Source organism: Platalea leucorodia (genome assembly GCF_965183815.1).
Source record: "Platalea leucorodia genome assembly, chromosome: 9".
Taxonomy (NCBI): domain Eukaryota; kingdom Metazoa; phylum Chordata; class Aves; order Pelecaniformes; family Threskiornithidae; genus Platalea; species Platalea leucorodia.
In genome coordinates, this window is record NC_138831.1 from 47935831 (window position 1) to 47955246 (window position 19416).

Genomic DNA, 19416 nt, shown 5'->3' on the forward strand with positions numbered 1-19416 from the left:
ATCTTGACCCATGAGGTTTTTTCCATCTTATTTTCTCCCGTGCCCTGTCCTGCTGAGGAGGGGAGTGATAGAGCGGCGTGGTGGGCACCTGGCATCCAGCCAAGGTCAGTCCACCACAATAGGGTTAGAAAAAAAAATCCCCCCCCCCCCTTTTTTTTTAATCTTGAACTCTGTGTGGTCTAGATACTATGCAACTCAGAGCTTCTCTATGCCATTTTTAAAATGCAAATTCTTTCTAATCTGAAATCCACACTCCAGAGAAAATCCTACAGGCTTTGCAATGGGGCTTTTTGTTAATTATCATATGTTTTGTCCATCTTCAGACTTCACTACTTCTATATTATTTGGAGCTTTCTGAGTCCCTTTAATCTCATCATGTTTTGCTTCCAAGCTCAAGAACAAGAAACTCAGTGAAGCAAAATGATTGGAGATCACTTGTATAGTTAATCAAAAAATAAGAAGAAAGTAAAAGACATCAGGATTTCTGAAAGAAAATACTACAGGAAATTAAAACCTTGTGTTAATCAATGTTCAGAACTATTAATTTAACCAGCTTGAGTCTCTAAGGGTTTGTCCACATGCAGGAAGGGGCATGAAGGCAAACTAGAGCAAGTCAATGAAACTGTGAATGTGAAACACATTAAACACTTTTTAAAAGCTAAACATGTTAAGCATTAAGCACACTAAGCACCCATGTGGATACCCCAAAGCAGATTAAATCATAGCACTCTGAAGTCATGCGAGTATTCAGCAAGTTATGATTTCTGTTGACTTCATAAATTAATTGGTTCACCTTAACTTTTCTGAATGCTCCTCACGTGACTGAGGTACTGCCCAAGAACTAGGTAGCAAAAAGAAGGCTCTACAAAAAATTCACTACAATCATAAAGCAATTGCACTGTACTCTGACTTTGTAGCTACAGCAGGAGGGACAGAATGAAAGGGAAAATGATTTCTCCTAGTTAAGTAGCTCAATCCCCTTGAAAATGCAGGAGCTCATAGCATTTAACTATAACTTATGAAAACAGGTTAAATAATATACAAAAGCCTTTATTTCAATTAGCATATTTTCAAGAGGCTCATTTAAAAACTGTTTTTACTTAAATTAGATTTTTAAAGAAAATGACATTTTTTGTCACCTCTTCTCACTGGCCTTTAGTAGCCAACAATAATGAAAGTTCTGCTTCTGCTCTTTAAAGTACAATCCATTCCTCTCCTTTTCCCATCACAACCAATACTAACCTCTCAATGGAAATGGGAATGAAATAAAAGCCTGTGACTACATTAAATATTGCTTACCAGAAGGGGAACAGGATGATTCTCGTGATGAAGAATGCGATAGAAAAGATGATAAAGAGCATGTTGCAGGTTTTCTCCCAGTGAGCATAATTAAACATTTTGGCTGCCTGCATTGAACAAAAACCAGCAAACATATTACAAATATTCTCTGAAATAAGTTCCTTTCTGCATTTTCATAAACAAGGACTCGTCCTCCACCTAAGCAGGAAGATAATTTCCCCCCTGTTTGACATGTAAAGCAATCATTTTACTGATACCTAATAAAGCAGCATCAAACCAGATTCTTTGCTTATATTTCTCCTTTCATCTTAAAGGGAAGGACTCCGTATCAAAGGCCTAAAGAACAGCTCTCCGATCAGAATATAAAAGGGTCATGAAAGCACAAAGTGCTCTTGAAAACAGAGGTAATCTCTCATTCCTATACCAGATTCAAAACGGGCTGGATCAAAGAGAAGCTGCCGGCCACATCTGCACGCTCAGGAGCGGCAGTGACCCCTTATCTGCAGGCATTCTGGGGCATGCACCTTACTGACCCTTCTCTGTGCCTAATTCAGCCTCTGTCTTCTCCTTTTTGAGAGCTGGAGATCCTAGTGTTGGTCTCTATCCCACTAACAAAGATTGTATTTACTGCTTCTCCCCTAGCTGAAGTGTACAACTCTCCGTGCTTCGTCTAGGAATCACCCTGGGCACTGTTGAATGAAACAGCCGTTCTCAAGCGTGAACAAAGCTTCAGGTGCCAAGCCTACGTTTTAAACAGCAGTTTGATGAACTTTTGAGGAGCAGGGCTGAATTAAGTTATTCTGGTACCCAACTTCGATTTCCATCTGAGTGCTGTCCTACCAGTTGTCAGCTCAACTGTTCGTAAGGCCACACAGTTATTTGGGCCACAAAGCAGTTCAGGATTAAAAGTAACCCAGCAAAAATCTGTATGCATGCATTTAATCTGGACGAATCCAACTGCATGACCCCACAATCAGTTGTTCCAATACAACGGATAGAATATCAGGAGCAGAAATAAACAGTGAGAGACAACAGCCTACAAGAGCTGCTTACACTGGCACTGCCACCAAAAGAGGCAATGAAACTATGCTCTCAATCTTGGTGTTTTAAGACCAGGATAACTCTATTGAAGGAAACACAGTGTGCATTTGTCTTCCAAGAAACCCAGTAGCAAGTCTCCATGACCACAGTGCTGTGTGCAGAATAGGACACTTCTTAATCTGAAACATTTCTAAACATTGATATTTAGTTCAGGGAAGGGATTTCCCCTTCAGTCCAGGGGAAGAAACTTTTCTTCTGCCAGTAGATACCCGTGATATCTTGTTCAGGGACAGCTTGAGTGCCTCCAGCCAGAAGTGTATAATGCAGATGTACCCCTTGGGCCCACACAGGGGTGTGAATGCTGACAAAATTAAGCAGTTTGGAGAAGGAGCCAAAATTTTGGCTGCTAAATTTGCTTGAGAATTGGTATCATCACAAGCTGTTCACAGGCTAGCCAGCTTGGTCTAATTTTAACAGTGAAACAAGAATAATCCAGGGAGGCAGCTGTATTTCCAGTCCCCATTCTGTACTGAAGAACTTCTCTTCTGCTCTTTTCTCATAACGGATTCTGTAACAGAGTATCAGCTGAAATTATCTAGAAGCTCTTTTTTATCTTAAAATTCATGATTCTGTGAAGCCATGTCTCTGTGGGGATAGGAAGGGGCTGTGTGAAACTTGTGGCAAAAAGACTAAAACATCGCTGAACATAACCTGGGCAGCAACCAAAAAAACCCGCCCAAAACACACCAACAAAAAACCCAAAACAAACAAAAAGACAGAGGGCAGGGTTACCTCGAGCCAGAAATCTGCAGTATCGTGCACAAACATCACCAGCGTTCCAAGACGCACATAATTGCCACACCAAGAGCCACTCATCAACCCAATGGCTGCCAAGTGATGAATGACATGAGCCAGAAAATCCTGTGAGGGAGAGAAGAAAAAAAGATAGAACCAAGCAAGTACAGCCCTTGAGGGTCTCGGTGCAGATGAAGTGACACACAGCGAGATGCCCTGGCAGCCAGGAGAGCCTGGATGTGTGCAGGTGTGCCAGGGACAGGCTGATGCTGCCCTCATGTGGCTGCACCAAATCCAGTACCAGGACAGTGCTTTTCCTTAAAAACATTTTTTTTCCTCCCTCACAGAAACAGAGGTGCTAGCTACAAACAAGCATGACCACTTGCCTTCCTTTTGTTGTCAATCCCGAGTGTAAATAAGAGAGACCAGTAAAAACTAATCTCAGCCATGTAGTACCAATATTGGGATGGCAGCAGAGTCTGTAATGAAGAAAAACACAGTTAACTAAGAATAGCAAAAAGTGAATGCCAAGTGAAATTACTTCTTTTTTCCTTTCCTCACTTCTTTTGCTCCTCTGCTGAGTCTTGCTTAAAAAATTAAACTAAGCTAAATCCCTGTTCTGGGCTTCATTAAGAAGGATGTTCTGGGAGCCAAATATTTTAACCTTTACTCAGACCAAACTCTCAGTTTCTGCAGTTCCTCCCCCACCTCTGAATTTTAGCATGCTTTTTTCTGTTTTTCTCAGAGAACTACACGCAGAGTGCTTCTGCATTTAATTATAAACAACTGCAAATAAATGAAGCCCTCCATTTTGGTGAGCGATTAACATTTCAAACATTCACACATCCCATGACTAAAATGTCAGCTATTTATGCTAAAATCCTATGCATCTGCTTAGGGCTAGATGCTGAGCTTGGCTGCTCCCTTGGTTCAATAGTTTCCCAGGTGGCAGGAGGCAGGCTTGGTTATCAGGTCCCACGAGTAAGAGAAGCTGGGAAAACTCAGCTGGGAAGCAGGATTCTTTTTATTTTTGTCTCTTGAGTAGGACAGGAATAAGAAGGCAGTGTGATGGACCACAGATTTATAAAAACAGGAGTGGGGGGCACAGAAGAACCTCTGGCAGGTGGGCACGAAGGCAGTTTGCTTGGATTCATCTGTTGTGGGACTGTTAGTAAAATATTTTAGGAAGAAATGAGAGCCTTGTGACCCTTGGGACCCGCCAGAGCATTGAGCAGAGATCCCCAGAGCAGGGACTCGCATTATGCCAAAGCAAATCACTGCAGCACTCCCTCCACCTGCACTACTGAGCAATAGGGCCCAGCAGGCACCCAGCACTCAGCATAATCCTCCGCAGTGCCCTGAGCCATCGTCAGGACTGGTGCAAGCTGAGGGGTTCGGCACTGAAACCCGTAACACAGATAGCATCTAGTAGCCTGGGATGTTGGAAATAACAGTGGTCTGGCTGGAGGGCTGAGTTGCAGCACAGCCAGACCACGGAGAAGTCCTGCAACAGTCAGGAGGTACCAAAGAAGGGCAAAAGGCTTTGGTGCCGCGCCCCTCTAGGTGGTGCCCGTTGGGAGGGAGAAGCGCTTCTGCGGATTATCCCTTCCAATGGGGAAATACTTGGAATGCCTCGAGGCCAATGGCCTAATGCCGAAAAGCTCACCTGAAACGGATAGCCAACCCACGTCTGCCATATGTCGTAAAACCAAGGTTTCTGGGGAAGACAGATCATTCAGAGACTGAGCAACAAGTCATCTTAACTCAAAATCTTCAATACTGAAAACTTCTCTAAGAAGTGGAGCAAGCTATAGTCTCGATAACTGTTCTCCACCAATTTCTAAAGCGATGTTACATCTCAGATTTATTATATTGGTCCCAGCTTTTTGGCTTCTTTTCAGGACACCTGAAAAGAAGTTCCAGTTCATCATTTCATCATCCAAAGCAGTGGGTGTGTGTTTCATTACTGCAATTACTCAAGATATGTTGCCACAGTGATTAGATTTTGCTGTGTTTACCAGCCACACACATCACTGGTTCATGATAATAAACAGCGTTTGGGGAGAAGAGCCAGATGAACGTAGACGGGCTGAGAACTGTTCTGTTGCTCAGGAGAAGCATTAATGACACCCGAGGCAGTGCTCACATCGTTACAAGCAGCACTCTCTCTGTTATTCCCAACTTCTGACTCAGCAGCAACACCTCCATAAATAGCCGTGAAATACCCCATTGTTGTGACCCCCAAAAGTGCTGCCAGAAAAGGTTTATGGCCTCCTTTGAGAAAAACATGGCCATGTGATACATTTGTAGGTGTTAACAAGGCATGTTGTAAAACCATCGGTGTGACTTCTTAAAACTTGCCTTAAAAATACTGATTACTCATAAATTACTTTATCATAGAAGTTTGAAAGATAATTTAAAAATTAAGTAAAACCTCAGTGCATATTGCAGCCTATCATCTAGATTGCAGACATCGAAGATCTGAACCCAAAGAGCCACTGAAACCAGTGAATCTTTCCATGGCCTTCAAGGAGATCTAGAAATCAGTCCTTCTTTTGTTAAAAATATAAGAATATCAATCCTTCAAAAAATTAACTTACATCGTACAGAAATATAAATCCAACGATGGAGGATGTAAGATAGAATGAAAATCGCCAGCTGCAAAATTAAAATGAAAAAATAAGAACAAAAGCATTACATTTTGTATAGGTATTGTCCTGAACCATAACTACTGCAAATCCTTGTATATCACAGACAATCTTCACATGAACATGTCCTTAACACTCCACATTAAGGGTTGTCACATATTAACTATATCTGAATTATTAATATTTAAATAATTAAGCTTTGACTAATTGCTACAGTAGTAAATTATTTTACATTATCATGATACAGATATCTTGATTATGATCACAGCAGTCATCTTCCAGCCAAGCATGAGCTGATCAAGATAACAGTCACAGCAAATGTAATAAATTCCCTAAAAATTAATGTTTGATAACGCCAACCTTTCCTACTGTATCAGTTCCTCTAGAATATTCACACTGGACCAAGAGCATCTCACAGTTCCCTGACTCCAGAAGGTCTTTCAGCCACGTGGCACATACTGCCCAATCCGATCAAACACCGTGAACACTGGGAACACCAACCGCGACTTGTTTCAGTTGATGGGTTCATTTCTTTTGATCTCTCTAAACACCGACTGTTGAAAACAGGGGAGACCTACAAAACTTTAACGACTGACTACTGGATTAGTTTATGTCTTACTACAGAGGTCTGAATTAACTATAAACCTCAATCTTTGACTAGGTTTGCCAGCATTTAGCCTGATCTAAGCTTTTTGTGGCTTAAATGGATATCTATCAAGGAAGATAAAACTTTCAGGTTTTCACCACCGATCTGGTAAGTCAGCAAAGGGATAAAAGTTATTGTGTATCTTAGCGAACCGAAACTGTGTTGTTGCTTCTATATGCCAGAGCAGGATGCTGTGATTTGGAGCCAGCAATCAGCGTTGTAATGACTCTGGAGCCTGCGTGGGAGGTATTGTCCCTGGGACTGGGTGCGGCTGGAGACTCAGCCAGAGCATTCCCACTCCCACCTCTACAGGTGATGGAAAACTTCTTCCTTTCCACTCTTCTCCTTGGCAGGAACAAGCCTGACCTTTCCCAGAGCAGCTCTTCAAGATCAGTAGGAAAACACGGCGGGACTTCACACGCTAAGAAAGGTCGTGATCACAGAGATAGGCACATGGCCCAAACCCGGTGAGAACATTTTCTAGCACAAGAGGTATCCCGGAGGAGAGCAAGCAGCCTCCCAGAAAATCTAAATTTGCTAAAAAGATGGAGAGAGAGCCTCAAGAAGAACACTGTACCAAGGAACTGAGAGATGTATAAAAATGAGATTGTGGTAAACATTAATGAAGTGCTGTATGAGAGAAGGTGCAAACCTGTCTGGTAAAAGCAGCCCCTCCTTTCTGAGCCCTACATTCCCGAAGGCTAATATCCAGGTGAAAGACTGAGATGTTTAAAGACCGAGCCAACATTTTACAAGAAAAACAAACAAACAAAAGATGAGGACACAGAATGGTGGAGGCTAGACAAGATAATATGTCTCACGCCTGCGGAAGAAGTCAATAAAACAATTATAAAATTGCTACTTGATACACTGGCAATAAACAATCATTCTACTTTGCAACTTTAAAGCATCTTTCCTCAGGTGATTTGAAAATAACACTTCAGAACAGCCACTGCGCAGACAGAAAAATTCAAAGGCACAGGGTGGAAACTGGGAGAGCAAATGGAAGGGGAGAGTGAAACCCGCAAGTAATACCTGGCTCAGAGTTAGCCAAGAGATGCTACGAAAACCACCACCATGGCGCGGGACAGACTTTTTACACAGGGGCTGATTCTGCCCTCATGCCTCCTGTTTCAAGCACGGGAGGTGCGAGTAGTCCAGCTGATAGAGCAGGACTGATTCTGTGTTGGTTGTAAAGCGTAAGCCGTTTTCTGAATGCGATCCAAAGCACAGAGCACCTAACAAGGCTGTGCCATTAGTCCCCAGCCCTACAAATATATATTGAACGTACTTGGCAATAAACACTCAGTGCTTCAGATGAACTCATTATACGTGCAAGACTGCCAGAGCACTACCTCATTTTGCATTTAGCCAAGCTTCTTTATGAATTTGGTGAAAAAAAACTAAAGTAAAACTCATCCAAATTCACCAAATTTTACCCAAGTGCCTTTTGAGCTCTGAACCTGGCCACCAGGGAGAGCATTGAACAACAGCTATGCAAAAGGATTTTCTGATTTAACTTCAGGAATCTTTTCTCTTGAACTGAGTCAAATAAAAAACAATTTAGTAGGTGAAGTTAAAGGCTGGCAAGTTTTTTAAGGCAGGGGAGGTTTCATGCAAAGGGCTTTCCAAACCTCAGTGTTGCTTAACTGGGAGCACTAATAGCTTAAGTATGGTTTAGATCTGGCTCGTCAGATTTTCGTTGTGATTCAGAAGAATGATCCTGGAGATTGCAGGCTTTCAAAAATTTCATAATGCTCATAACACTGACTACTAGCGTGGAATAACTCTGTTCCTCATTTGTTGCCTTGAGAATTCTATCCAATTAAATTCACTGACAAAGAGCAGAGCAAGGTTCACAAAATTGCACAAGAGAAACCTGTTTGCTTCATTCTCACTCGAGCTGCCAAGCAAGTTTTAATTTCAGTCTTTGGCTGTGTATTACTAGAGACATGCATCCATGGCAAGTAGGTCTTTTATCAATAGCAGGAAATCTTATTTGTCGCTTGTAAAACAAAGTTAACTGATCCATAAAACAACCGCAGAAATAAACCATGAATGTCGTTTGCCAGGACAGTTTACTCAACTCAGTTTGGCTTCAGAGCGACACATCGATGTCTATCAACTGGATTTATGCCCAACAGAGGGCATCATCAAATCATTATCATATTGGTTCACACTGACAGTAATCTTGATAAAGTACTCAACTTTGAGCTTTGTAGCTGTACTTTTAACCCTCATTCCTTAAGCTAATCCACACTAAAAGACGTTAAATATTATAATCATGCGAATTTTTGCCAATGCAATTACGCTAGTCAAAAATCCAAATACACAGGACATTAGGAAAGTGTTTTTACACTGGTACAGTTAATTTCAGTATCCAAAAGGGATGAGCTATGTAAGTAAAGCCATGCCCATTTGGGGATTTGCAATTCATATGAGATTTTACTATTTAACTATTCCAGTGTTATCCAAAATGTTTTGGTATGGGGAAATTCTCACACATTTGTGAAAAATCATACTCTTGAATGCTTTTCCAGTTTTCAATTATATGCAGGAGGTTTCGAAACTTTTTACATATTCACCATTATCACTCAAAATTGCTCAATGGCCCACTGTCATCAGCGTACTTAAGCTCGTGTTTTGCCCAGTACCCCATGTTCAAGCTGTGACACCTACCATTTAGTTAGGATGCCATGATTCCTGCTCTTGAACTGACTTCTGTACACATAATAGCATCCCAAGATGACAGTATGGATACATATATAAACAGAGTGAGTAAGCATTTTTGTTCCCTGATGATTACTGGCAGACAGAAAAATATTTTCTTATCCTCTGCATGTTTTCATTAAGCACTATGTAGCAGGAGCCTACAAATAAGTCCATTATTATACAATGAAGAAAACTGTAAAATATTTTTGATTTTTTTTTCAGGGGAAGCTGTTAACCTAATCTTTTGAAGTCACATCATTTGGAGAAATGCTACTAGGTCCCTTCAATTTGTTTGTGTATGCACAAACTGAAACGCTAGCCAGACCGACCCAGCTTTCTGGAAACGAGTCCCCCTTAAAAGCTGCTTGAGGACCTCAATAATTTTTTTTCAAAACAGTAAAATCCATAGTAATCAAAAGCATTGTCTTTTCTTACAAAGCTTCCTGGAATTTCCGAAGCACTGTTGGGATCTCAAGGTTTCGCCGTCTCCTGAACCATTTCTCCACCAAACGGACTGTACAGTTGCACTTTTTGGCAAGGCCTTGAATCTCTGACTGCAAAAAATGGAACAGTGTCAGCAACAAGATGTACTCCAATGTAATTTTTGTTTATTTTGTAGTTCACAGATCAGCTTCCCGCTGTTGTAAGGTCTTCATTTAAAAATATTACTAATATTAACTATCTATGAGGGTTTATTGCCGGCTTACTGGTTTAATTTGTAAGTGACACTCACAGAAACCCTGGATTTTTGAGATGCTAATTTATATAAATAAAGCAGGCACGAAATGTACAGATCCAGAAACTGTGCTATTGTCAAAGATGCAAGAGGTTGGGCTGGAGGAGGAAGTGCCATGTATCAACACATGCGGACATTGCATCTAATATCTTACCTAATTATAATTAATTATTAGATTATATTTAAATGAGTCTCACAGGTGAGACACGGGCCTGGAATTAAGGTGACCTGAGTTCTGTTCTCAAATCCCACCTACTTCTGTGGTACAGGGCAAGTCAATTCCTTTTACTGAGGAAAATGCAGACTGCCTTTTCACACCTAAAAATAAATTAGGGCTAGAGCACTGCCTGGAAATGCATCTAGCCATCCAAGTGCACCAGCCGGGTGTCTCTGCTTTACGTGTGCTCTGAAGGTGAAGCGGCTCTGCCGCGCAGCCACGCTAGCACGTGCTAAGCACAAGGCAGTGCGACTCCTGCGTTTCTGGGTGCTCAGCGCCCCACGTGCAGCAGCCTGCAGGCTTCCTCCCTCTCCTCCACCCTGAAGTGCAGAAGGCGTGGGCTGACCTCACCTGGGGCTGCTGCAGGAGCAGAGGTAGTGTGGGACTCATCCCTGGGGAAGCTCTTTCCCGGCAAGGCTAGTATGGAAATAGTGGGTGGCCGCAGCGCTGCCTCCACCAAGGTAAGTCCAGTTCAGTTAGTCTCCTACCCTCAGGGAAAGCCCTGGTATGTGAGCGAAGACACCTCAGCTGCCGGGGAGGGCAGGAGTGCAAAGAGCCTCTGTGTTCAGCCCATCCTGCTGGCTGGAGAGCTCTCTACTTGCCACGCAGGAATACCGGCTTTGTTTTGACAGACAACGGAGCCTAGGTGCCCTCAATTGCCAGCCAGGCCTCGGCATGCATTCTTAGGCACACTGGGAGCCACGCTGGACACCTAAAGGAGGCAGCCTGAATCTTTCCCATGCACTGACAACTATAAAAATGCTGCACTTCCTCTCAGAGATTAATCATCAAACTGTACTCATGCAGAAGGAAGGTGTGAAACAGAGATCAGGATACTTGCCCAGATAGAGAAGAGCTCAGACGTGAACACAAATACATCTATTCCTGACGATATCAGGCAAAAGACACAGTTAGAGAATAGGACAGTTAGGGATAGAAAGCAAAGTTTCACATATCAATAATTATCAGTATCCCTCATTGCTAGAAAGCATGTATTTCTTTTCAAAAACAGTGTAGGAATGCCGCCATCGTTTGGTATCTGTACTTAGGTCAGCGAACCTTTTGAGGCTGCATTCACAGCAACGTACCTGTTTCCCATCAACAATCAAGTTGCCTCACTTTTTGAGATGGTAAACCAAGTTGCCTCATTTTTTGAGATGGTAAACATTGGCTTTTTTTTTTTCTTGTTCAAATTTAAAAACAAACAGCAAGCTATCAGAAAGGTTGCTTTTTGAGCAATATAACGCAGCAATATAATGGATCAAAAGGCTTCCATGCCAGCGTTCCAATATTATTGCTTGCAATAAATACGATACCACTTTCCCACAACAGATGTCAGCTGATGTTTTCTCCAGGCAAAATGAGTTAAAGATGGAACACTGATCTTCACTGGAAATAATATTCAGTCTAACCTAGAACAGCATGCCAGAAAATTAAACATCTTAAACATATTTTCTGTTTTGGATGCCATATACCCTTGTCAGCAGAACAGCAACAAAAACCCAAATAAATTAAGTCATCTGTCAATCAGCTGGAACTCATCCCATGATGTCATTGCTGATAGCTGATTGAAACAGTAAGACTTGGGATTTTCCAAAACCAAAACTAGTTTAAAAGAATGAGAATCCTTACTTGGGATGGATGTTTTGAGCACTCCCGGAAATAACTCTCTAAAACAGGATTAGGCTGTGGCTTCACACGTCTTACATTCTTTATACCTAAGGCTTTTGCTAGAGGAATAGCGACATATCTGAAAAGAGATACCGTGAAAACCTTTAAAAATACAACACAGTTACACCTTAGCTATTTTTATGCCAGGATATGAAGAAAATAAATCTGAAGCAATTTAATCTGCCATAGGATACGACAGTGCACTGTGAGAGAATCTCCCTCTAGCTAATCCCAAGAGAGAACCATAGCATATGAGCAGTTATGCAAAAAAGGAAACCCAAGGACTCAAGTTCGTGGTCGTGAAATACTATAAAACTAAAGGAAAGATCCTGATTTTTGTGTCCTTGTGTTTTTCAGAGGCATATTGGAGTTAAGCAACAGTTAAGGGAGAGTGAAACAAGAACAGATGCTCTCTCCATGCGAGCCGAAAGATTGCTACTGGGATACTTTCTCCTAGTGGCAGGTAGTCACTCAGTACATTGCTTCACCGGGCAACTAGTGCCCAAGACGCTGGATTTGGCTTGCGGCCTCTGGCTTGTGGCACACAGCAACTCCCCCAGAGACCGAAGGCGTCTCTTTCTCTTCCACTTTCCAATACAAATCGCTGCAGAGCACGCCAAACGCTTCGCTCTTCTATTTGGGCAGGCTTTTCTGAAAAAGCCTCCCTTCACTCCTGCTGATATCAGCAATTGATTCCTTATTACTCATAGCAGCGGTCAGTTTTCCTCATTCATGGGCAGATTCACTGCAGGCCAGATGTGTGGGCTAGTTATTCACACCAGCGATTTCCCATAGCAGCGCAGTGAGACACAGTTGGGCAAGCATTTACTCAGGAGACACTGTGAATGGTTATAAACATATGATCCAAATTACTTTTGATCCCTAACATGAATGATCTTATCTGGTTCTGTTTGAAGTCTGTTCAACTTACCACATTCCAAATTTCCTCATTCTATCCTGAAATAATTACAAAAACCTACTAATCATATTCTTTAGAGCAAAAAAAGAAAGTCAAGCAAAAAATGCACAAATAAATAAGTCAAAGCACTGCAAATCTTAATATATTTGTAGCTTTCTTCTCTGGAGCCAGCCTCTGCCTGTCCCATAAGATTCCAGCTGCAGAAGCAATCCATCTTTCAGTGCCAAAGTGAGAAAAAAAAAAAAAAAAAAAAAGAATCAATATTACTAGATCTCCATAAAATGTTCACATGAACCTTTGAGATCCCTCCAGTCTGCCCAGTTTTGCTACAGCTAGACACCTGGGATCTATCAGCCTTCTGGTAGAGGACCAAACAAAAGGAGAGGTTTGGATGGGAGGACAAATAACTCTACCCTTCCGCCAAAGGAGAAAAAGCAAAAGGAAACCCAAATGGTTTTGGATTAATTGTATCTCTAGTGAAAGGAGATAATTAGAATTATCCAAACACTGGTCTAGAAAAGCTAGATAGAAATATTTTCCTTCTAGATTGGACCACAGCCACATGTACCTAATAGCGAAAATATTTCCCAATTTTTTACCTGCCATATTATCTGCACTAGATCTTTCTCGCAAACCACCAACTAATCCTCCTTTGTAAAAGCATAAGAACATTGATCTAAAGAGATCTTATTTTTCAAAAATTTTGAACATTAATGAGGATTAACATTAGCATAAAATTGCATTTATGTTTCTTACCTTTCACTGAAGAATCGGATAATCAGCAATACAAAAGCATATGGTATTGTGGCATATAACTGATGTGGTTTTGGAAAGACAAGTCCATCACGGTCTACAAAATCAGCCCACGTGACATTGATAGGCATCCAGATATTCTCCCACCAGAACCAGCTGTTGAGCGTCTTTAATATGTGCGCCATACTAAGCAAATAAAAAGACAATTAAAAATTATTCCTAATATATTAAAAAGAAAATGCTTTAAATAAAACATATTCAACCTTGTTGTGTAGAACAGTGGTTCCCAGCTGGCAGGACATTTCCTAAAGATAAGGTACAAGCAAATAGCAGATGATGCTCAGGTCCCACAAGAACAAGCTGTCCTGACCTGCGTGGGTCGCACTGATATTGCGGGTCCAACAGAGGCACTCTACAGAGAAACTGCAGGCACTGTAGAGATGCTCGGGTGTCCCAGACTAAATCAAGAGCAAACAGACATTGCCAGTGAAATGTGCAATTGTGTCAGTTCTCTCATGGAAAAAAAAAAAAAAAAAAAAAAAAAAAAAGAGGAAAACACCATCAGTTACAGGAAGTTGAAGAGCCCTTCGTTCAGAGCACGCAGGTGGGATTACAATCCAGCAGAAGATAAAATACTACAGCTGAATATTGAGCTGGTATAAACCAATGCAGAGTCTTTGAAATCTGCAGCAGGGGGTTCATCTGCTGTCTCATTTCAATCGTTCACACTAGACTGCTTAGTACCTGATCAAATCTTTCACAATAATAATTTATAAGCTATCATACCAATACACTGAAGATACTAAAGAGAACTGATCTTCCCTTGGCCGCCTTCGTAAATTAAATATAAGTGGGTGGAAGGGTGGAAAAGAAATGCGGAAGGCCAGGGGGTGACTCAGTTCCATGATAATGAAGACATTTCACTGCTGAATTACTGCTGCTTAATATGCTAATGACAATATATACCTTGATCCTGATTTTGCAAACACCTGTGCACAGGACCAAGTATAAAAATTACAGTGCACGGCAAGCTTTTTGGGGGATTTGCAAGAAATACTATGATTTAACTGTGACTAAATCCTAGATCAGAACAAAATGTCTAAAGTCAGTTCTTGAGGGAAAAAAAATTCACTTAAATGAAAACATTTCATTCTTGTAAAAGTCTCATTTTCAAGCTTTGCATTCTACATTATATATTTAGAAATATATGTCCCTCATTTAGTTGTAAGGACTTTACAGTAGAAACATGTTATATATCCTATAAAAATATTCTAAACTTGAATAAAAATAGAAGTTACCATAATGTTTTCCATAAGGCTGAAATAAGTAATCTTTCTATAATTTCTAGGACTAATAAATTTAAATAACTTTTTCCATACTATAATTTCTTATAAACCAGAAAAAATATGAGGAAAGAACCGATTTCACTGAACCCTAGTTTTGATGAGGAAGGAGTTGAGCTGGGAGTATTTCAACCAAGTCTCCTCGTAACGTTAGAATCCCATCTGAAGATCTCACAGCGATACATTTATATAGGATCAAGTGATATAAATCAGATCAAATCATGCTGAGGACAGATCGTAGCTCAGGCCCTTTCATGTTCCTCCCTAGTTGAGCAGGGGCCACACAACTTTAGTTTCGCCTGCAGCCACACGTAGCTACCACCCGTGCTGGATCAGGACACCCAGCTCAGTGCGCTCAAACGGGCTTTTCAGATTCAGACGCGGCTGGCTCCGACGCCCGCGTCAATCAACAGCTAACGAACGAGCCCTGCCGTCCACGCTGGGCTGTTCCCACTGAGCTGAAGCCTTGCAGCAGGTCTGTGAAACAGTGACTTGTATCCATCAAACAGAGCTGGGTTAACAGACACTGTGAATCAATTCACTGGCCACGCACGGTAGTCAGTATTGAAATATTAATAACCCAGCCATTTAATCTTTTTAAATGCCAAAAGGGGACAGTAAAATCCTACTGAATGAATTGTGTGTGTATAAGTAAATGCAAAAATAAAGGGGGGAGAAATCACAATTGTTCCTGCACCACGACTTTATATGCCAACTTTCAGCCTAGAGCAATTTTTTACTGCTGAATTATAAACCCCTGGAAGTAGGGATTTATAATGGGGCTGCTAACAGACCCTTAACTACGGCTAGCAGGCGCCATGATAATGAAGCAGGGCTTTGAAACATGACATTTTAGGTCAGCTTGCAGACAAACTGCCCTAGAAGACCAGGCGAGAGACTCATTACAGTTCTGCTTTCTAATATATCTGTATTTTTAAACCAGACTGTGCATTGCAAACTATCACGAACTGTAACGGTAATAAAAATAGGCCAGTCTATTCTAACACAGTGGAAAGAGCGCTAACAGTCGGACTGTGCTGAGATGGGTTCTAACTGAATATGCACCCAGAACACTTAAACCCCAGAAAAACAGAGTAGTGCGTATTTTCATATTGAATTCTTGGCTTTTCACTAATTCATCTTTTCCTTCCACACACAGATGCTTTACCGTATGACTACCTTTTCAGGTCTTAAATTAGTGAATACATCTCTATTAAACTAAGCTCATAAGCACATGCTTCATCTAATATTTAAGGGAATTCTGGGATTTGGAGTCTGACCCAGAGTCCACAGATTTCAGAAGGAATCCTTCCTCACAAACACCAGATAGAGTCATGGAAAGGTGGCTTCTCCAAAACTCCTCTTTCTTCTGTAATCCCCTGTATTTGTACCAGGACTTGCCTTGCACGCAGGGGATTAGACAATCCCTGATGAACATTGTCCAAGCAATTCTTAGAAAACTGTTGCGATTCCACACCTGTCTGCAGCCTATTCTTATGTTTCATTACTCCTAAATTGGATGTTCACCCTACATCCAACCTATGTTTTCACTGCAGCAAATCAGGCCATTCCCCAGGCAATCTTGGAGATTTCCATCTTCATAATAGCAGCTGTTTAAGTAGTTGGGCTCTTTTCCTGTCTCCCTTCAGCTTCAGTTCTCATCATGAGGTTCCTGGAGCACCTGGAAGGCAAGGAAGTCCTTCCAAACACACCTGGGCAGCAGTGACCTGAGCATTTTACAGCTTCTCTTTCTGCCCTCTTTGCTCTTAAATGGCTGGCAGCTGTGGCTGTGCGATTAAGTAGTTTTATCCCTCCTTAAATCATGGAAATCCTGAAACATGCAGGAACTCCATAAACACTATTTTGTCACATACATCACATACAAGCAAGGTTCTTTTCTCCTGTACTACAAACAAGCTGTGGCCCTTTCAGCTTCCTGAGAAATATCTCACGAAACCCACACGTACTTTGTATGTTTTTCTGTATGAAAAGGAAGCTGACACCTGACAGAAGTCTCCATCTCGGGAAGCACCACTCAAAGCAAACTAACCGGGAATAACTCAGTGCTGGCTTTATTTATCATCTCCCTCTCCACTAATACATACTTGCTACTTCCTAGAAACCTTGATTAAAATTAGTATTAGAACTCAATTATACTTTTAAAGATGAACCCATCTACTATCCCATCCCCTCCGCCAAAAATGTTCTTTCAATGCTGAAGCATCACTGATACAAAGAATCCAGCTCTACGCTTTACTCACCACAGCTACAGCAACCGCTGTCCCTCATTATCAGCTTTCTCCTCATTATGGCTTGACCACTTCGTTCTAAGTTATTTACTTTGAATCCTTTTGACCCTAAACAATGGGTGTGTAAATCATGAGAGAAGAGGCCAGAGGATGGAGAAACAGAGACAGAGAGAAAGCACACAGGCCATTTGTCTCCAGCAAGATTTGTCTGTTAGAAAAACCACAGCTGCCATTTGCCAATCTCTCCTCCTTCCCATTACCCGCTGCCTGGGACAGTTCTGGCATGGTGACTTCTCTGAACCCTTAACTCCCCATCTGTGTCAATTCACCAGGCAGAGGCTGAATGGCCAGAGAAAGCAAACTCCGCTTTCAGACCACATCAGCTTAAAGGCACATCGCCTGTGCCATAGGAGAGAAAACTCTCCCGTTATTGTTTGCATGCTACTTTTTCTGGCAAAAAGGTTTTGCCCCCACAAGGGCTATTGTTCTGGCCTATTACATGTAGACCAACCTCAAGCACTTGCATGTATTTTAAATGATGTTGTCTATACTGTTTAGTTTTGGTTTTAAACCAAAGATTTTTGGCAGCTTGTTAAATCCTAGCAGGTTCGGGAGGCCAGTAACCCTTTGGCCATACAATCTTACACTGAGCACGCCTCTTCCAAGTGCTCATAGTGCGAGTGGGAAAGGGAAGGCATCCGCCACGGGTCCTCTTGTGGAAAGGACTAATAAATAGGTGGGAGTGTTCCAGCCGTCCCTTCTGCCACCCAGGGGCTATGAGCAGCGATGGCGAGGCAGACGGGCATTTCCTCATGCAGTGCCCGAAACCTGGGTGGGAAACGGGAGAACCAGTTTCTTATCACTCGGATGAGTGGAGTGTGTTTTGCAACAGGCTCATTTTACGCTGCCGAGAAATTTTCGCCTCTGAGAAGCACTATGACTGCAGTCCTCGGGACCCAGGTTCGTTTCCCTAGTACATCAGTGTAAACTAGAGGACACTTACTTTCGTCAGGAGCTGGTGACCACGCAAAGGCAGGTGTTCCAGTGTAACCACAAGTGGTGGCAACCAGTTCCAGTGCTGGGATCAGGCTGTAGAGACTGGATTTCAAAGGCAGCTGATCTTTTACTTTGCATAAATAGTCACAAGTTGTTATTCTCCCCTCACACACACTGCTTCCAAAGAATGGGCGGCATATGCAAAGGCCCAGCTTGTCCTCGTTTAGGACCAGCTCTAACAAGAAACTTGAAAGCCTACCCCGCCTGAACCTCCTATTGCTTAAGAGTGCTGAGCTCAGAGCTTTTTTTTTTTTTCCCCTTACTGCTCATAACAGCACCAAGCAAGCAGCAAGATGTGTCAAGTGAGAAATGACAACAGCCGAGTGACCCATATTCTGTCCAACCTAGGGTCAAAAAACCCTGCTTCTTCCCCGATTCCTATCCATACACCAGCACTGCCAATATTATTTTCATTGATAAAACTGGTATTGTTGCCCTTGCTCTAGAAGGTCCTAAAAATCAGTTGAACAATAAAGATATTTTAGAAAACTGGAAAGTTCCCCTGCATCTTAGAAATTAAATATTCTAAGTAAAGAAATCTAATCACCTCCTTGCTAAAGAAGGATCTCCTCTGTAGCCTAATCTAGTTTTAAATGGGCTAGTGCAAAACAGGAAAATCAGGAATGATTACTTCAGGAACTGCATCCTTTATAATTAAAGGAAAGCCTACACAGCTGGGAAGTACAAACATGAAGTTTCTTTCAAAGCTCTGTTCCTTGGATCCTTGATATATTCAATTAAAAAAAAAAAAAAAAAGAAAATCTTGTATTTTTAATGCTGTTAAGCAAAAAAGGGCAAATTTTGGTTTGACAAAAGTGGCATGGCTACATTTTGAAAAAACAAATTCAGGAGCTGCTTTGAAGTAGAATTTCTGGCTGCTGCAGTCTGGGGAAATGAATAAAAAGAAACGGAGCCAAAGCTTTGATTGTGTTCCCCGCACGAAAGCTCTTGCTTGCAGAAACTGCATTTCCAAAACCAGAACTAAGAGAAGGCGACATCCAGGTTTGAAGGATGCATTAGGGGGATTTCCTATCCTTACGTACTGAATAAATTAGAAAACCCAAACATGCAAGTGAAAGAAGCCTTGATTTCTCTAAACACCTTATTAGACTGTCTACTCAGTGTGACGCCAGAGGTGTAACAGGGAAAGAATGAAATCAGCAAAAAGCAAGAATAACATAATTCGCCTATTTCTCTCATCATTTGGTAGAGCAGCTAAAGCTGGTGCAGTGACTCTTGGGAGAAATCAAGTCTCCCAGATATTAAAAGAGATAGCAAAGCTCTTCCAGGCTGTTAATCATCAGCATTAAACCAAAGTGGTTTAAAAGAGC

At 41.7% G+C, this 19416-nt stretch overlaps 1 protein-coding gene across 1 annotated transcript in view; it reads right to left on the minus strand.

Moving 5' to 3' along the window:
• Positions 1–19416, minus strand: part of CERS3 (ceramide synthase 3) — a gene marked incomplete at its 3' end in the record, with an annotated part of 50809 nt that overhangs the window by 18477 nt on the left and 12916 nt on the right. Inside the window, exons 2-9 of the mRNA XM_082321338.1 lie at positions 13441–13623; positions 11727–11844; positions 9577–9695; positions 5736–5793; positions 4802–4852; positions 3522–3614; positions 3133–3261; positions 1300–1406 (exon numbers count right to left, since the gene is read on the minus strand). Of these exons, the coding sequence (XP_082177464.1) occupies positions 1300–1406; positions 3133–3261; positions 3522–3614; positions 4802–4852; positions 5736–5793; positions 9577–9695; positions 11727–11844; positions 13441–13622 (857 nt within the window). The 5' untranslated portion in view covers position 13623. The remainder of the gene's footprint in view (positions 1–1299; positions 1407–3132; positions 3262–3521; positions 3615–4801; positions 4853–5735; positions 5794–9576; positions 9696–11726; positions 11845–13440; positions 13624–19416) is intronic.